The sequence below is a fragment of the Hyperoodon ampullatus genome (genome assembly GCF_949752795.1).
Source record: "Hyperoodon ampullatus genome assembly, chromosome: 13".
NCBI lineage: Eukaryota > Metazoa > Chordata > Mammalia > Artiodactyla > Ziphiidae > Hyperoodon > Hyperoodon ampullatus.
The window spans coordinates 41,552,959-41,573,919 of NC_136926.1; the positions used below are offsets into that span (position 1 = coordinate 41,552,959).

At 39.5% G+C, this 20,961-nt stretch overlaps 1 protein-coding gene across 1 annotated transcript in view; it reads right to left on the minus strand.

Moving 5' to 3' along the window:
- The window catches only part of OSBPL1A (oxysterol binding protein like 1A), a 207,031-nt gene that overhangs the window by 179,201 nt on the left and 6,869 nt on the right, over positions 1-20,961 (minus strand). Inside the window, exons 3-4 of the mRNA XM_079718170.1 lie at positions 18,801-18,886; positions 17,866-17,940 (exon numbers count right to left, since the gene is read on the minus strand). Coding sequence (XP_079574296.1) covers positions 17,866-17,940; positions 18,801-18,886 — 161 coding nt within the window. The remainder of the gene's footprint in view (positions 1-17,865; positions 17,941-18,800; positions 18,887-20,961) is intronic.

The following is a 20,961-nucleotide window of genomic DNA, read 5'->3' on the forward strand; positions in this document are numbered from 1 at the left end:
ACAAGTGTGATGAGGATGTGGAGAAACTGAAACCTTCATGCAGTGCTAGTGGGAATGTAAAACGGTGCAGGTGCTTTGGTAATCAGTTTGGCAGCTCTGCAAAATACTAAACAGAGCAATGCCAAGTGGTGCAGCAATTTCACTCCTAGGTACATACCAAAGAGAAATGAAAACATATGTCCATGACAAAAATCTTGCACATGAGTGTTCAAACCAGCATTATTCATAATATCCCAGAAGTGGAAACAACCTAAATGTCCATCAACTGATAGCTGGATAAATAAAATGTGGTATGTCCATACAATGGAATATTATGTGGCAATAAAAAAGAATGAAGTACTGATATATATTATAATCATGGATGAGCCTTGAAAACATTATGTTAAGTAAAAGAAGCCAGTCACAGAAAACCATGTATTATATGCTTCCATTTATATGTAATGTCTAGAATAGGTAAACCTATACAGACAGTAGATTAGTGGTTGCCAGGGCCTGGGGGGAAGGGGTAATAGGGAATGACAGCTCATGAGTACAAGATTTCTTTCTGGGATGACCCAAATGTTCTAAAGTTATGTTGATGGTTGCACAAGTCAACATACCTGAACCACTGAATTGTACATGGGTGACTCGTATAGTATGTAAACTAGATCTCAATAAAGTGCCTATACAAAGACAGTAGAGATATTCAAGTTTGGCACCACATGGCACATTCGAGTTAAGGAATGTTATTTCTCAACCTACCTCATCTAGTTGTTTTATACCATCTTTGCAACTGTACAGTGTTCTAGTAATTAATTGTCCTGATTTGAGTTTCAGGAAGGTATAAGAACTAATGTGGAACTTGACTGACATAAATCCTCAAAGGGCTGGACTACAGAAAATGGGCAGAGGGAATGGTATGCATAGAGGTAGAGAGGTACCTTTAAGAAAAGAGAATATGCCTCGATTATGTGGCAACAGGCTACGGGGGAAATAGGGCAGACTTTCAGAGTTGCTATATGCATTCTCAGGGGTTCAGATTGTCCTGAAGGGAAGGGACACTTCTTAAAGGTTCCAGAGGAATGACTATCAGACTGCAAGTTACAAAGAACACCTGTCCACCCTGTGAAGAAGATTAAGGGCAAAAGTTCTCAGAGTGTGGTCCCCAGACCTGTATTGTATGTAGTATCAGCATCACCCGTGAAATTGGCAGAAATGCAAGTTCTCAAGCCCCATCTCAGACCCACTGAATCAGAAATGCTGGGGATGGGGTCCAGCAACTTGTATGTTACGCACTTAAATACAAGCGCTCAGGCAGGAGAAATCATCAGAAGAAGTTTTTATTCATTAAGTCAGAATTAGAAAATAAAAGGCACCTGAAGAGACCAGTGGCTGGATGTCTAACTCGAGGAACATGAATGAAACACCCAAAGAGAGAGGTCACCGCTGATTTTTAATACCTCAGCGGGTAGAAGAGGTTTTAACTTTCTTCAAAGGTCTGTTGCAGTATTATTCTTATGTTTAGAAAAAACGTTTTTAAGCCGAACTGTGCTTCTCTATGCCAAAATTAAAGACCATCCCGTCAGAACTTCCCTGGTGGCGCAGTGGTTAAGAATCTGCCTGCCAATGCAGGAGACACGGGTTCAAACCCTGGTCTGGGAAGGTCCCACATGCTGCGGGGGAACTAAGCCTGTGTGCCACAGCTACTGAGCCTGAGCTCTAGAGCCCGCAAGCCACAACTACTGAAGCCTGCGTGCTCTAGGGTCTGTGATCCACAAGACAAGAAGCCACCTCAATGAGAAGACCACGCACTGCAACGAAGAGTAGTCCCTGCTCAACACAGCTAGAGAAAGCCCGCGTGCAGCAACGAAGACCCAACGCAGCCAAAAATAAATAAAAAATTATATGTAAAAAAAAAAAAAGACCATCCTGCCCCCTTTAACAGTTTGTACACATACCAAAGGATTAGTTGTCATCTTCCTCTTCATCCCTCAGGATCTAAAATTCCTAATCTAGCCCTGAGAAGTCCCTGGTGCTTTTACACAAAATTCCAGCTCCAACCACTTTTCCCTCACAAGTTCTCCTTGCATCAACTGACTATGTGGTTCTCCTCTGAACTTTCTGCCAACTCTCCACGTTCTTTTTTTTTTTTTTTTTTTTTTGCAGTATGTGGGCTTCTCACTGTTGTGGCCTCTCCCGTTGCGGAGCACAGGCTCCGGATGCACAGGCTCAGCAGCCATGGCTCACGGGCCCAGCCGCTCCGTGGCACGTGGGATCCTCCCGGACTGGGGCACGAACCCGTGTCCCCTGCATCGGCAGGCGGACTCTCAACCACTGCGCCACCAGGGAAGCCCTCTCCACATTCTTATTAACTATTCACTTAACATACTTAAGCCCTTACATTGTACAAGGTCCTCCACCCGTCAGGGAAAACACTTAGGTAATGAATACTGAAGGGATCTGAGAAAGTGCTGACAAAAATCACAGCTGAGATCAGGATACTGACTGGGACATCCCTGGACATGGTGGAATTGAGAGATTAGGGGAAAAAAAGCCACTGGGAGACAGAGCAGTCTAGGTAAAAAGCAATGAATATGTTCTCAAGCACAGACAGTAAAAAGGAGGATTTAAAGTGACAAGTACTTCAATGACCAATACAAACACTGCATAAGGAGCTTGCGTGAAGGAAGAGGAGTCCCATTTTAGAAACATGAAATTCCAGATATCTGAGTGGCAAGTAAGGAGCCAAAACATGCAGCTAAACAGAAGACCTGGACACCTGGAAAGAAGTATGAGGTCAAAAATACAGATTTCCAAATAATCCCCCAGGAGAAATAATGAAGCCTTAAGAGTGGATAGGTTTCTTAGGGGGACAGTTTCAAGAGAAAAGAGAAGAATGGTTTTTAAAAAAACAAACAGAGGAACACCTACAATGAAAGGTAAGGAAAATGAACAAGCACAGATAGAAATCAGAAAAGCAGCCAAAGATGCAGCAGTAGAAACAGACTGTGTAGTGCCTCTTCCCAGAGAGATCAGCTTTGTTGGAGTGCAGCTATGGAAAATATGAAAACAGAAACCTTAAAAATAGTAAACCACTGAGGAACTTTAGGAAAACATTCAGTTAAAAGGTACAGTCAGGACCTAGACTACAAAGGATCAAATAATCAGGTGCTAAGGAAGTTGAAAAAGGAAGTGTAGACACATTTTAATAATATTTTATAAAAAATCAGAATAAGGACAAGCATCTTGCTCAGAGAAGGTCTCCTTGCCCACAAGGTCTCTTCAAGAGCAACAGGACACGGGGAATCGGGAGAGCTATCTCCAAGAAATGGTCATTCATGATGTATATGACTATATTCAAAGACTATATTCAAAGAAAAGAAAAACACGGACCCTAAGTGGCTCAAGCTAGCATAGTCATAATAATGTACACTCAGTATTTATTTAACCAAAATCTAGCTGTAGATAAAGAGAATGAGAAAAAGTGAAGTGGTTTTAGTGGGGATTAAGGCAGGGAGAAACAAATAATCAAATGCTTATCTTCCAGAAGTAAACCAACAGAAAATCTAAAATTAAAAAAAGAACAAAAAACAAGAATCAGTGACATAAGTATATTATTTAGAAACATGAAAGTTAAAAAAAACTGAAGTAACAGCTGAAAATAATAACGTGGTTGCCTCTAGGAAAGTGTGACTCAGAGTGGGCAGGCATGGAGCAAAGGTCATCAGTTTTTCATTATAAGTCTCAGAATATCACTTGACATCTAAAATGAAATACACACGCATGTGAGTGGACCTTGAGACTGTCATACAAAATGAAGTAAGTCAGAAAGAGAAAAACAAATATTGTGTATTAAAGCATATATGTGGAAGCTAGAAAAATGGTACAGATGATCTTATTTGCAAAGCAGAAATAGAGACACAGACATAAAGAACAAACATATGGATACCAAGGGGGAAAGGAAACGTATGGATACCGAAGGGGATTAGGGAGAGGATGGGATGAATTGGGAGATTGGGACTGACATATATACACTATTGATACTAGGTATAAAATAGATAACTAATGAGAACATACCGTATAGCACAGGGAACTCTACTCAATACTCTGTGGTGACCTAAATGGGAAGGAAATCCAAAAAAGAGGGGATATACGTATATGTATAGCTAACACAACATTGTAAAGAAACTATACTTCAATAAAAATTAATAAAAAAAAAAAGAAACACACATGCACAGGCACATACACAGAATTTTTTTTTAAGAAACACCTCACTAAGAAAAGTCTTAAAGATTCCTAAGATACTGCTAAATAGTAGCTGAAATATGTAAGGCAGAGACATATGTTCAACTTAACTAACACTTAAGAACTAGCAATGTCTCCGAAATTACCACAAGAAAAGCCTGTTTCATAAGTTAATTGGGACTGGGCTTCCCTGGTGGTGCAGTGGTTAAGAATCCGCCTACCAATGCAGGGGACACAGGTTCGAGCCCTGGGCCAGGAAGATCCCACATGCCGCGGAGCAACTAAGCCCATTCGCCACAACTACTGAGCCTGTGCTCTAGAGCCCGCAAGCCGCAACTACTGAAGCCCACATGCCACAACCACTGAAGCCTACACGCCTACAGCCTGTGCTCCGCAACAAGAGAAGTCACCACAATGAGAAGCCTATGCACCATGACGAAGAGTAGCGCCTGCTTGCCACAACTAGAGAAAGCCCACGTGCAGCAATGAAGACCCAACACAGCCGAAACTAAATCAATCAATAAATAAATTTAAAAAAATTAATTGGGACTTCCAGGTTCCACCTAGCATTTAGAAAGCTGAAAGTCACTCCCACTCTAGTAACAAGGGGAAAAAACAGGTAATCTACAGAACTATACTTTTCTTGAACCCAGAGAATTAAGATGGCAGGGCAACCAACTAGTCTGAAATCTAAGGAAATTGCTTCAAAGCAAGCATGGGCTCACCTCGAATAGGTGTGGGAATAAGATGGGACCTGCCAAACATTAATAGAATGAAAGAAAAAAATCATATAATCATCTCAACATACGCAGAAAAAGCATTTGACAAGATTCAACACTCATTCAGGATAAAAAAATCTCAACAAATCAGGTAGAGAAGGAATGTACCTCAACATAATAAAGGCCATATGACAAGCCAATGGCTAACATTATATTCAACAGTAGAAGGCTGAAAACTTTCCCTCATCACAAGGGTACCTACTCTTATCACTCCTATTCAACACAGTACTGGAAGTCCTAGCCAAAGCAATCAGGCAAGAAAAAGAAACAAAAGTCATCAGAATCGCAAAGAATGAAGTAAAACTGTCTCTATTTGCACATGACATGATTTTATATATAGAAAACCCTAAAAAGTCCACCAAAAGCTGTAGGATCTACTCAGTGAATTCAGTAAAGTTGCAGCATACAAAATTAACACACAAAAATCAGCAGCGTTTCTATACACTAACTATAAATTATCTGCAAAAGAAAGAAAACAATCCCATTTACAATACCATCAAAAACAATAAAATACTTAGGAATAAATTTAACCAAGGAAATGAAACATCTCTACACTGAAAACCACAAGACAATTATGAAAGAAACTGAAGAGGACACAAATAAATGAAAATATATCCTGTGTTCATGAATTGGAAGAATTAATATTGTTAAAATGTCCATGCTACTCAAAACCACCTATAGATTTAATGCAATCCCTATCAAGATTCTAATGGCTTTTTTTTTTTTTTTTTTTTTTTTACAGAAGTAGAACAAATAGTCCAAAAATTTATTTGGAACCACTAAAGACCCCAAATAACCAAAGCAATCCTGAGAAAGAACAAAACAGGAGGCATCATACTTGATTTCCAGCTATGGTAATCAAAACAGTATGGTACTCACATAAAAATGGACACAGAAACAAAAGGAACAGAATCAAGAGCCCAGAAATAAACCCATGCATATATGATCAACTGATCTTTGACAAAGGGGTCACGAATACTTAATGAAAAAAAGACAATCTCTTCAATAAGTGATGCTGGGGAAATTGGGTATTCGTTCATAAAAGAATGAAACTAGACCCTTATCCTACACTGCTCACAAAAGTTAGGGTTAGGGTTAACTCAAAATGAATTAAAGATATAAATGTAAGACCTGAAACCATAAAACTCCTAGAAGAAAACATAGAAAAGCTCCTTAACATGGGTCTTGGCAACAATGTTTTGGATATGACATGTAAAGCAAAGGCTACAAAAGCAAAAATCAACTGGGACTACATCATATTAAAAGCTTCTGCACAGCAAAGAAAACCATCATAAAAAAGGAAAGGCAACATAGAAAATGCAACAAAATATTTGTAAATCATATATCTGATAAGTAGCTAACATCCAAAATATATAAAGAATACAACTCAATAGCAGAAAGACAAATAATCCAATTTTAAAATGGGCAAAGGATCTGAATAGACATTCTTCCAGAGAAGATATTCAAATGGCCCAGGTACCTAAAATGGCACTCAACATCACTAATCATTAGGGAAATGCAAATCAAAACCACAATGAGATCTCACCTCACACATGTTAAAACAGCTATCACCATAAAGACAACAGACAACAAATGCTGGTGAAGATGTGGAGAAAAGGCAACACTTGATGGTGGTGGCACTGTAGACTGGTACAGCTATTATGGAAAACAGTAAAGAGGTTCCTCAAAAAAATAAAAATTGTACTACCATAGATCCAGCAATTCCACTTCTGAGTGTACAACCAAAAAGAAAGAAAGAAAGAAAAGAAACACTGACCTGAAAAGATATCTGCACCCCCATGTTCACTACAGCATTATTTATAATAACCAAAACATGGAAACAACCTAAGTGTCCCCTGACCAATGAATGGATAAAGAAAATATGGCACGTGTGTGTGTGTGTATATATGTATACACACACACACACACACAATGGAATACTATTCAGCCATAAAAAGAAGGAAATCCTCCCATTTCCAAAAACATGGATGGATCCCAAGGGCACTATACTAAATGAAACAAGACAGAGAAAGACAAATACCATATGATCTCACTTATATATGGAATACAGAAAAATAAAAAACCCAAGCTCATAGTAAAAGAGGTCAGATTTGTGGTTACCAAAGGCTGGAGGATAGGGGTGGAGGAATTGGATGAAGGTGGTCAAAAGGTACAAAATTCCAGTTACAGGCACACCTCAGAGATATTGCAGGTTCAGTTCAGACCACTGCAATAAATCAATTATTGCAGTAAAGCGAATCACATTAATTTTTTGGTTCCCCAGTGCATATAAAAGGTATGTTTACACTATATTGTAGTTTATTAAGTGTGCAATAGCATTATGTCTAAAAAATAATGTACATACCTTAATTAAAAAATACTTAATTGCTAAAATATGCTAACCATCATGAGGCTTCAGCAAGTTGTAATTTTTTGTAATAGTAACAAACACCACTGATCACAGATCACCATAACAAATATAATAATGAAAAAATTGGAAATATTACGAGAATTACCAAACTGTGAGAGAGACACAAAGTGAGCAAATGCTGTTGGAAAAACAGACTTGCTCAATGGGTTGCCACAAAACTTAAATTTGTAAAAAATGCATTATCTGAAGTGCAATATAGCAAAGCACAGTAAGGATACCTGTACTATTTACCTGTCTCTACCGTCTTATACACAATGTTTAACATTCCATAAAAAATTACCAGACACACAAAAAGCAAGAAGAGCAATCCACTGTCAAGAGACAAAGTGGTTAACAGAATGACAAAGAAATTATCAAGATGTTGGAATGATCAGATAGAGAACTTTATTATGTTAAAAGGTCTAGTGGACAAGGTAGACAACATATATGATGAGATGAAGAACTTCAGCTGAGAAGTGGAAACTATAAGAAAGTGTCAAAGAAAAATGCTAGAAATGAGGTAAAGAATGCCTTCAATGGTCTCATCAGTAGACATCAGAGCACAGCTGAGGAAAGAATCAGTGAACTTGAAGACAGGTCAATAGACACTAGCTAAACACTAAGAGAGAAAGCGGAAGGGAGTGGGGAGGCGGTCGGAAAAGGGGAAAAGGAGTGGGGAGAAGAAACAGAACTGAGCACCCATGGCTGTAGGACAGTATCAGTCTAACAAATGTATAATAAGTTATTCAAGAATTTATATGATGTACTTCCTGAATCTAGCAACAAAGAATAAAAAAAGGAAAAAAAAGATCATGAAAACAGTATCTGCTACCATTTGAGAATGTAATTTGCCCTCAGGAATGCTGTGTTCTGCTAACCATTTCCATAATTCTCTGCAGGTCAGCCTTCTTGACCTTGATCCTGATCTGAACTCACTCATTCATTACCATAATTACAGCCACCTGGCTTCTGATGTTTAAGTGCCACCTCCAGGACTCTACTGTTTTAGGGTCCTATGACATCCCCCATACCCCCTTTGCTATCAGTGAAGCAGGTCTGCAATGGCATTTCCAGATGGCAGCCAGCCCTAGACCTCAGAGGACATGGAAACAGTTTCTCAGTGATGTTAGGACCTTTTCCACCAGTGACTTTTCAGTGCTTTGGTAGATGATGTATCCTTTAGGCCCCCCCATGGCACAAAATTATCTGGTATGATCCATATTCAATCCAGCCTGCCTGCTTATTTAAAACCTTCAACTGTCTGCAATGGCATTTCTGGCATTTTGACACCTATAAAGGGGTCCATTGCTTTGTCCATGCTGCTAGGAACTTTCCAAATACACCTCAACTTGTACCATCAAAAGAAATCAACGATGGTCAGAAGCCAAAGACAGCTGCCCCAATAAAAGCCACGATACCTTGTCCAGTTTCTGGGCCTGAGTCAATTTTGGACTTAGAACTATATATTGAAGGAGAGGCCAGATCCTGGAAGGGAAGATTCTGCAACACCAAAGCAAACGTACAGTCATGAATCTCTCAGACCACCCCCCAAGGGACCAATGACCATTTATTCACGTAGCTGTATACCAGGGAAAGGGGAAAACCCAAACATTTCACAAATTATTAAGTACAAGATGCAAGAGACTCGAAGTGTCATCTGGCCCCTCTGTTAGACAGGGGGCATGCATAGGGGTGAGATAATAAATAAAACCTGGGCCAGGTCTGGCTCACAGTGTATGCACTGGGTCCACAAACACATCCAGAGGACTCTGCCCCAGTCCTTGAATGTAAAATTGGAATAGACATGTTGGCAAACACTCACATCGCTTCCTTGGTCTATAGTATAAAACAGCCAGATGGAAGGCTTTAAATCTGCCCTCCCCCATACCCTGGCCAGGATAAATAAAAACAATATCCCACATGCAGGGAAATGACAGAAATTAGTACCACCCTTAAAAACCCAAGTATGCAGGGCTGATGGTCCCTACAATACTTCCATTTAATTCACCACTCTGCCACTACAAAAACCAGAAGGAACGTGGAGGATGACAGTGGACTCCCACAAGCTCAACCAAATAGCCCCAATTCTAGCAGCTCTGCCAAATACGAAATCTTTGCTAGAGCAGGTTAATACTACTTAAGTACACAGTACACAGCAACTGACCTGGCAAATATATTCTTCTCTATCCTCATTAGGAAAAAAAAAGATGGAAAACACTTTGCAATCACACGGACAACAGTACACATTTACATTTACAGTTTTGCCTCAGAGCCATTTGGGCAACCTGCAGAAATCACCCTGGTTCACCCTGGTCCAATGATGTCCTGTTAACAGAACCAGATGAGCAAGAAGAAGTGGAATGTTGAAGGCTTTAATAAGATACATATGCTCCAGAGGGTGGGCAATCTTACAATTCAGGGGCTTTGTCATGTCAGTAAATTCTCAGGGGTTCAGTGGTTTGGGTAATGCCCAGACATTGCCCCCAAAGTAAAGAACTTGCACTTCCACCTTGCACTTCCTGAAACAGAAGGAAGCACGCCTGGATGGCTTCTTCTGGTTCGGGGGCAGCATATTCCACAACTAGGAATAATGTTCTGATCCATATGCCAGATGAGAAAGGATGCCTGAACACCAGGCTCCTTTGTCAAAGGACCAGCAGGCAAGAAGAGTCACCACCTTAGCAGAGGTAATTAAACTTGAATATCAGAAGAAAGGAGTAGTATACACAATGGGGACAAGGAGGACTACATTTCGCGTGCAGATGATGCACTTCAGTGTCTCTTGGTGTTCCCTTGTCCAACTTTGACAGTAAATGGACAAGTGTAACAACCCTGGCCTAAGAAGGGCATGATAACCAGGGGTTGAGACCTCCAGGGTTGAGGGCCTGAGTCACATCACCAAGTAAGCCCTGAAGGCCAGATGTGCTAGCCAAGGGGAAGGGGAATCTAGAACAGATAGCAGAGGAGGGAGAAGATGATTCAGTTGTGGCCCCAAGGTCAACTACAGCAACAGGAGCCCCCCACGGTCAGCAGGTGCATTCCTTCTGAGAGCATCAGCTTGACTCCAGCCTCTGGCCACCCTTCCTTCCACAGGTGTGACCCCTTAGCACTTCGATAAGCCTGTTGCACACTAACCTCCATCTCGGTCTGCTTCCTCTGAAGCCCAGCCTACAAGAAATAGTAATGTTTATACCTATATTTCGGGGGTGTCATGTTCCATTAAATAACACGTCAAGTTGTTTGGACAGTGCTCGACTCATAGAAGGCATTCAATATATAAGCATGAGAAATTGTATCCTAGGGAACAAGATAGATAAGCTTATGTAAACCCCAGGATTATATGTATCTTCTAGATGCCAGGTGAGAGATACATAATTCCTGAGACACAGAACACAGGAAGCATTGATTTTAGATGTATGCTCAGCCTCACTAGAAGATACTAAGTGGAAACAAAGGTCAGTACTACAATCCAATTATTTACTATACTATCCCTATTTTCAACTGATTATAGAAGATGTAAAAACTGCAGAATTTGAGCTGCATTTGAAAAATAAAGTAAGGAACAAATGCTTATTAATACAATATCTTAAAATTCTGGTATATTAATTTTTATTAAAGAACACTAGGGGTCGCTAATGGACCAAGAAAAGCCCATAGGTCCCTCATAAAGTTTTGGGAGCTGCATTTTATTTATTTGAAAGGATAAGAATTTAAAGTGCTTTGTAACAAACCACATGCCTTTTCAACTCATCATTTTATTTATTAAATCACCATCTTATCATATTTTAAATTATCTTCATGGTAAAAGATCACATCAGAACAGGATAATTTGACTCCTTTCATGAATACAATTAGAAATTAAACTTTTGCAAAATTCAATCATGTTTAGATACTGAGCACATACATTTTTAATGTTGCCTATGTGGCACAACCATTTAGCTTCAGCTAAATCTTATTTTCTAATACAAGCGATAAGATAGCATGTATGCTAATGTTCAAATCAAACTAAGGCCTAATTTAGCATGGTCTTATATGTTCGAAGTTGAAGAAAATAGCCAGATATGCAAAGAACTGAGCATAGATTTGATTTGATCTAAGTAACTGATCTAGGTAATTACACAGATGGTAATTATGCAGTAAGACTTGTGCTCATGGAAGATACAAAAAAAAGTGAAATGTATAAATTCCTTAGGAGCAAGATTAATATAATCTAGTGGTGGTGAAGACACATACAACAATAAACTATGATACAGGTAGAAGATGAATGACAGTGCTTGTAATATTCCTGGGAAATCTGGAAAAGGACAGCTGCTTTCCAGCTGCAGGAAGTCAGGAAAGAATTTATGGAGACAGTATTTGAGCTGCACTTTCAAGAACGGGTTGACATGGGCCATGTGACAATAGATGGCCAAGAACTCTCCTAGGTACATAGAGAAGAATGAGAAGTGCAAGGCTATAAAGGAAAATAGCTTTAGTAGTTCATGTATGAGTCAGGCAAATTAAACTATCTGCAGCTCATTTTTGAGCCTCCCCCACACTGACCCAGAGTCAAGCATAGCAGTTAACCCACTACCTTTATTTTTTTAGTATAATGGGTATTTTTTTCTCAACTTTAGTGAGACTCCATATCTGGTCCACAAGTATCAACATATGAACAAATAGACCCAACAGTGTGAAATGTACTAATTCAAACATGCTTAGCACACACTTACTGGGTTGATTAATAATTTATATGGGGCTTCCCTGGTGGCGCAGTGGTTGGGAGTCCGCCTGCTGATGCAGGGGACGCGGGTTTGTGCCCAGGTCTGGGAAGATCCCACATGTCGCGGAGCGGCTGGGCCCGTGAGCCATGGCTGCTGAGCCTGCGCGTCCAGAGCCTGTGCTCCGCAACGGGAGAGGCCACAACAGTGAGAGGCCCACGTACCGCAAAAAAAAAAATAATAATAATAATAATTTATATGAAAATTGGTTAAATCTAATCATTAGAATAATAAAAAGTATAAAATCATATAATAAATTCATTCTTGAACTTGTGATAAATGCACATAAATCTTCCAATTATGGGATTATAAAATAACCTTTAGGGAGTATGTTAGACTATGGTTACTAATCACAACAAACAAGAAATACACCCTATGTCATAGTTAATTTACCAGATCATTCAAATAATCAAAAAAGTATCAGGAAAGAGGGGTGAAGCAACTTTTGACTATGGTGGCATAAAGAGATCTGTGAATTGTAATCCTGAAAAAAGAGTATAAAATTGGACAAAATTACAAAACTACTCATATCATGGTGCTGGATATCGACTAAAGACAACAAATTGAGAGGCATACTCAACAGGAACTAGAACTTCAGGTAAGAACATCAGGAGTCTTTAACCTTCCAGCCACAGGCTATGGCCACACACACCCCGACCCCCTTCTCCAAGAAGTCTGACCAAACCAGGGCTGGCAATGAAAGCCAGTAGCTTTGCCAGAGGGAAATGACTTGATTTGGAGCAAAAAAGTAGCAAATGCAGTAGGAAACAAATGAAAAATCTACAGCACGAGGCTCCTTTTCCCATTAGAGTGTATTTGCTTTCTGTCGGGGGTATAACAAATTACCACAAACTCAGCAGCTTAAAACACCACAAATTTATTATCTGACAGTTCTGTATTTCAGAAGTCCAAAATGGGTCCCACTGGGCTAGAATCAAGGTGTCGGCAGAGCTGCTTTCCTTTCAGAAGCTCTAGAGGAGAACTCATTTCCTTGCTTTTTCTACTTTCCAGAGGCTGCCCACATTCCTTGGTCCCCTTCCTCCATTTTCCAAGCCAGAAGCATTGCATCTCTCTGATCATTCTCTCCTAGGCACATCTCCCTCTCATTCGGACTCTTTCTGCCTCTCTCTCGCACTTTTAAGGACCTTTGTGGTTACACTGAGGCCACCAGATAATCCAGAATAATTTTCCTCTTTTAAGGTCTGCTGATTAGCAACCTCAATTCCATCTGCAACTTTAACTTCCCCTTGTCATGTAACCTAACACAGCCACAGGTTTTGGGGACTAGGATGAGAACGTCTCTGGAGGGCCATTATTATGCCTACCACATGGGGCAAATGGCAAAACAGCCTGGAAATGAGAGACCCAAAAAAGGACAAGGTAAGCTGCCCATACATTCCTGGCTGACTGTGCAGGAGAAATAGGAGAAGGCCCTGCAGAAAGTAGAAGCAGAGGCAGAAGTGAGAAATGGCTGAACTCTGACAGTGCTCCCCAACCTACACACAGATCCATCAGCAGAGGGTAGAAGCTCTACGCTTCTGAGTATTCAGGCAAAACCTCTATCCAAATATTGGCTGACCACTAAGCTATGTAGATGCAGGGGTGAACTCTAGGAAATTTAGTCCATCTGGGGTGTCATAACAAAACCACCACAGATTGGGTGGCTTAAACATGATTTATTTCTCACATTTTCAGAGGCCGGGAAGACCAAGATCAAGGCACAACAAGATCTGGTGTCTGGTGAGAGCCTGCTTCCTGGTTCATAGATGGCCATCTTCTCACTTTGTCCTCACATGGCAGAAGGGGCACGAGAGCTCTCTGGGGTCTCCTTTATAAGGGAACTAATTTCATTCACAAAGGCTCTATCACCATGGCCTAATCACCTCCCAAAGGCCCCATCCCTAATACCATCACTTTGAGATTTGAACATATGCATTTCAGGGGGATGCAAACAGGCAGTACATAAGAGAAACTATGCTAAAACATTAAAACAATCTTTTTTTAAAAAAGAGCAGAGATATCAGTAGGCCAGACACATTCCATATTTCACAGATGAAGGCCAGACAAGTTAATAAATAATAACCTCAAGGGGAAAAAGTCAGAATTCAGAGTTGCTAAAATTATATTATATACAATGTCTAGTTTTCAAAAAAAAGTTGTGAGACATGCAAAAAAAAAAAGGGAAGTAGGACCCATAGTCTGAAAAAAGCAGGTAATAGAAACTGACTTTTAATGGGTCCATATGTTGAATTAGCAGATAAGAAGTAGAAAGCTGCTATTATAAATATGTCCAAAAAGTTTAATATCCAAAGGGATAAAATGATACACTAAAGAATATTTGTAAAAAACCAGAGAAGGCAAGTAAAAGAGGAACTAAGGAACAAAAAACCTGAGACATATAGAAAACAAGTACAAATAGAAGACATAAATCCAAAGTTATTAACAACTAAATGTGACTAGACTAAACTAAATCAAAAGGGAGAAATTTTCAGATGATAAAAACATACAACTGAATTATATGCTGCCAACAACAAACACACATTAGATTCAAAGACACAAGGAAGTTGAATGTAAAAGGAGAGGAAAAGACATAATATAACCAGTAACTATAAGAGAGCTAGATTGGCTATATTAACATAAAAAAAATAAACTTTCTGGTAAGAAATATTACTGAAGGCAAAGAAAGACATTTCATAATGACAAAAAAGGTCAATACATCAGGAAGGCATATCCCATATAACATATCCCACATAATCCCACTATAAATGGATATGCACCTAACAGAGCCACAAAATTCATGAAGAAAAATCTGACAAAATTAAAAATATACAATTCAAGAATAGTTGGAGACATCAATACCTCACTCTCAGTACTCGATAAAACAAGCAGAAAATCAGTTAAGGATAAGAGAACTGAACAGCCCTATCACTAACTTAACCTAATTTACACTTATAGAATACTCCACCTCAAAGTAGACTACATTTTTTTCAAGCACTCAATAAACATTCTCAAGGATAGATCAAATGCTATACTGTAAAATAATTCCTAATACATTATAAAAGAATTTAAAGTACATTCTTCAAAACACAATTCAAAGTAAGTTACATGATCACAAGGGAAATTAAATTAGAAATCAACAATGGAAAGAAATTTGGTACATCTCCAAATATTTGGCAAACAACATAGTTCTATATATACCTGTGGGTCAAAGAAGAAATCACAAGGAAAATTATAAAATAATATTAATATTATTAACAACCTTATGCCAACAAATTAGACAACTTGGGTGAAATGGAAAAATACCTAGAAAGACAAAATAACCGAAACTGACTCAGGGAGAAGTAGAAACTCTGAACAGATCTATATTAAATAATTAAATTGATTTAGTAATTTAAGATCTTCCCACACAGGAAGTCTAAGCACAGATGGTTTCACTGTGCTGAATAAATATCAAATATTTATTTGATAAATATTTTATCAAATATTTAAGGAAGAAATAATCTTTCACAAGCCTTTCGGAAAACAGAAGAGGAAAGAACATTTCTCAGCTCATTCTACGAGGCCAGTATTACCCTGTTACCAAAGCCAGACACACACATCTCAAGAAAACTACAGAGCAGTACCTCTCATGAATACACACCCAAAAAATCCTTAAGAAAATACTAGAATCCAGCAACACATAAAAAGGATTATTAACCAATAACAAGTGGGATTTATACAGGAATGCAAGGTTGGCTTGAAATCTCCAAATTAATGTAATATACCATATTAACAGATTAATAAACAAAAATCACATGATCATCTCAAAAGACAGAGGAAAAACATCTGACACCCATTCACGATTTAAAAAAGAAAACTCTCAATAGACTAGAAATAGAAGAAAGCTTTCTCAACCTAATAAAGGGCATCTAAGAGAAACTTACATCTAACATCCTATTTACTGGTTAAAGACTAGATGCTATTATTCCCCAAAGATCAAAAAACAAGGCAAAGATTTCTGCTCTCATTGTATTTATTCAACACTATACTAGAATCTAGCTAGTAAAACAAAGAGGGGAAAAAGGATCTAGATTGTAAAGGAAGAAGTACAATAAATTTGTCTTTATTTTGCAGATGATATGATCTGGTATATAGAAAATCTTATGGAATCAACAAAAACCTACTAGAACTAAAAAGCAAGTTCAGCAAGGACACAAGATAGAAGAGCAGCATAAACACTGTCTTTCTATATAATAGCAACAAGAAATTGAGAACAATTCCATTCAAAATAGCACCAAAAAGAATACAATGCATAGAAGTTTAACAAAAGGAGAATAAGATTTGTATACTGAAAACCTCAAAACACTGCTGAAATAAATTAAAGATCTAAATAAATGGAGAGGCATTTAATGCTCACAGATTGGAAGACAATGTTGTTAAAGTGGCATTTCTTCCCAAATTGATCTGCAGGTTCAAGACAACACAATCTCTATCAAAATTCCAACAGGTGTTTTTATAGAAATTAACAGAATAATCTTAAAATTTACATGGAAACACAAACTTTTGACTGACAATAGCCAAAATAATTTTTCAAAAGATCACAGGTTGGAGAACTTACACTACCCAATATCAAAACTTAATTACACGGCTTCCCTGGCAGTCCAGTGGTTAAGACTCTGTCTGCGCTCCCAGTGCAGAGGGCCCATGTTTGACCCCTGGTCAGGGAACTAGATCCTGCATGCTGCAACTAAAGGTCCCGCACGCTGCAATGAAGATACCTCATGTGGCAACAAAGACACTGCATGTGGCAACAAAGACCCGGAGCAGCCAAATAAATATTTTTTAAAAATTAATTACAAAGTAATGTAATAAGACAGTGTGGTATTGGTGCAAGGATAAAATACAGATCAAAAGAAGAGAACAGAGAGTCCAGAAATAAATCCTTACATTTATGGTCAACTGATTTCCAACAAAGGTGTCAAGGCAATACAATGGGGAAAGAATCTTTCCAATAAACAGTGAATAGATTAAAAAATGTGGTATATCCATACAATGGAATGTCATTCAGCCATAAAAAGAACAAATTACTGATACATGCTACATCATGGAGGAATCTTAACAAAATTATACTGAATTTAAAAAGTCAGACACAAATGTTTGTATGATTCCATTTACAAGAAATTTCTAGAAAAAGCAAGTATCTAGAAACAGAAAGTAAATCAGCGGTAGCCTGAGGCTTGGCTAGAAGCAGGAAATGAATGCAAACAGGCATGAGGAACTTTCTGGGGGAATGGAAATGTCCCAAAACTAGATTGTGGTTGTGTTCATACAACTGTGTAAAGGTACAAAAAGAAAATCATTGAAATGTACACTTAGAGCAGGTGAGTTTCATGCAATGTACATTATTCCCCAATAAAGCTGTTTTAAAAATAAAAAGAAGATGAAGAAGGTGCAGGAGTTCCCCATCCCTGGAAGACACAAGCATAGACTGAATGAGCTCCCATCAGGGACACGAGGGTGGAGTCTCCATGACCTTCGTACTTGACCTCACTGTCCATCACTAAAAGCCTGAGGTCTTTTAACCCAAAATGCTGGTTTATACATTTTTTGTGGCTTTTCACAGTTGCTATTCCTAGGGTTATAAGGAGAAAACATTTGTGACTGCTCTTTCAAATATTTCACTTGCAAACATTGAACAGAGAATGTTTTTCACCTTTCGTCCTGTAAAGGCAGCCCGATGAAGTGGCGTGTCTCCCATGTCATTTAATACATTTACTTCTGCACCAGCCTAGTAAACATGAAAGCTTTAAGCATCTTCCACATATCAAGAAATATACAAAGGTGAAAACAGTTCCCTAAAAATATATTAAATATTTAAAAAATTAAAATAATTGTTAATATTGACTGGTTGTCACTACTAAAAATAAGTTCAGTTCACAGTAAAACAGTAAGCTTATAGTAAAAATCTACCTGATAGGTAGAAAATAAAAAGCTACTTTTCTTTAAAAATCTATATACCCTTTGCTCTACTTTAGAAACACTCATATTGAAAAAAAGGAGAATCGTCTCTGAATAAAATAGCACATTTTCTCCACCAATTTAATTTAATGAGTTTAAGGGAAAAAAACGAAAAAGATGCCACCATTGAAATGGTGGAGGAGCTGGAGGTTTAAGGGCTGCCTTAGCTCCTGGATTTCAGGTTTGGGGCCACCAGATCAATTTTAAGATGAAACCCAATTTCAGAAATATCAGTATGTGTAAAATTATTCATCACAGAATTGAGAAATATGAGTTCTTAAGTTACACCGTGCTCACTAAGAGATTCTGACATTATTTTTTAATTACAAAGGATGTGCTTTGGTCATTTTTTAAACTATGCTCAAAAAACAACGTAGTATCTTCATTAATTCATATGTCCATTTTTGCAACCCTAAAAAGTCAATGATGTAAAAACCAAACGACTGAAAAAACAGAATTTTAATTAGTCAGGCTACCCTAATTCATGTATTTAGCAAAGAACAATTAAGTGATTAGCAACTGCTTTGAACAGGCCATTATGCATCATGGCCCAGACAGCTTTTCCAAGACGTTTATAATTTCCATAATAGCCATATTTTGTTTATTTAAAAATTAAAGCCATACATATACCTTTAACAGATCCTGGACCACTTGTCTATGTCCAAAATAGCAGGCCAGATGAAGAGGTGTCCAGCCCAAATTAGACTTACTTCTTCCTAAAAAAAAAAAAAAAAAAGGAAAGAGGTATTTTTAGATGTTACTGAGGTAACTGAACAATAAAATTAATTTCTCCTTAATACTCTGCTCCAACACATTGGCCGGTGGCTCCCTTTCACACTGCACTGTTGATGAGTGAGAGGCAGGAGACATGACACTGTAATACATGTTCTGAGTGAGATGGGTCAGGACTCACAGGACCCAGATTCTGCGGCCACCTTCCTAACTCGATGTCCTCACTCTTAACAGGGTGGAAGGAGACTTGATGGGGGTTACATTCAAACCGGCCTGAGGCTCTAAGTTGCCGAGTGTCTAACCACCCTGCTGTCAGCAAACGAACACGTGGGTCTCTTGGCACAGCATTTCCTGAAAAGCACCTCTTGTTGAAAACCTGTCCCATGTCAGGAGAGTGGACAGAAAGGGGAACTGGGAACCAATCTTTCCTGCAGTGTTTAGCAAGCTGTCGGCGCTGCAGACGGTGACTGAAAACGGAGCCTTGACTTCAGATAAAATCTCAGGTAATGAGGATAAGGGTTACCAGCATGGGAGAGTCCAACTAGATAACAAGAACCCAAATTAAAAGCAACGAAATGTCAGATCCCAGCTGAGGAGAGGTATAAAACACCTGAGCGTGGTGAAAACGAGCTACATAATTCAATTTAGGAAAAAAAAAATAGGGCATTATAGCTTAAGCTGAGAGAGCTTCAGAAGATCTCCAAAATTCCAAATGAAGCTTGAGAGAATACAGCCGATGAAAGCCGTGAAAGCCCACCACCGCCCTAGAGGGTCTCCCGAAGCCCAGCAGCAAGCTGCCCAGCCCTCCCTGGGAGGAGGTGGAGGTTAACGGCTGCCCTCAGCTCCTGGATTTCAGGTTTGGGGCCAACAGAAAGCCCGCCACCAGCCTCAGTGTACCCAGAACAGGGCTCTAACAGCTCCCAGAGGGACTGTCACCACCAACAGTGTCCCTGTGACTGTTTGCCACTTACCAAACTCCCATAACTGTTCCCTCTCAAATGGGTGCCCTCTGGAACCCCTAATTCCACAGGCAATGCGTCCTAGAGCCATGGTCTATTGCATGGAACCTTTCTCTTTACCCTCTGTCCTTAACCTAGCTCTTCCTGATGACAATGATTCTCCCTTATCCCTCGGGGGGAGGCTCCCCCGTTCCCACACCCCCACTGGTCCTCACGGCACAGAGCCACGTGAATTTCCACGTCAAAACCCAACGTGGTCTTTGGTCAATGACCTCTCTCGTGTTACAAGCCCTCCTCTGAGGCTTCTGACATTAAGCACCGCTACTTGCCCCGCAAATGCTTTCTCTGCCGCCATCTACTGGCCTCCAAGTGGCTCACCCCTCACCAGTTAACTCTGGGCAGCAGAGTCTTTCTCCCTGCGGCAAATCCTGCCACCATCCTAGGGGTGACGACTACGAGCCAGTATCCTGGTGTCTCCGATTCTCAGCTTCCCTCACTTCCCCGCAAACCTGGCCTCTGCTCCACGTCGGGTACCCAACCCCAGGGCCAGAGTCTGGATGTCATCACCACGTCTGAACTCAGGAACACCGAAAGCCCACTTTCCCACAGAGTGCCCACTTTCCCACTTCTTCACACAGACAAACCCCCAGACTTGTTCTTCAACTGAACTGACTCTCCAGTTCTTTAATCACTTTCCCTCTATGTAAATACCCCCACCATCTTCACTTCCTTCGGGAAATCCAGCATATATTTCTTGGTCCCTCACTTCAACATTTCTTTGCCAATATCCTCAATATCCTATCTTTGTCACAGCAGCCTAGAAAAACCCCAAAGCCTGATAAACACACTAGCTCAATTTTTTCTATAACCACACCCAGGTTGCTAACAGTGGTGGAATAAAAAGAACAAAACCTTGTGGATTCATGGCTCCATAAAGTCAGCATCTCATACTTCAGCAAAGCCTTCACTGCTGCCCGGCAATCCTTTCCACACTGCCGTGCAGGTGTCCCTCCTATGTTCCGGCACAGGTATTTCAATCCTCACCACTCCCTTCAAGCCTCTTACCCAGACACCTGCCTCTTAGCAAATGATCTGATCTC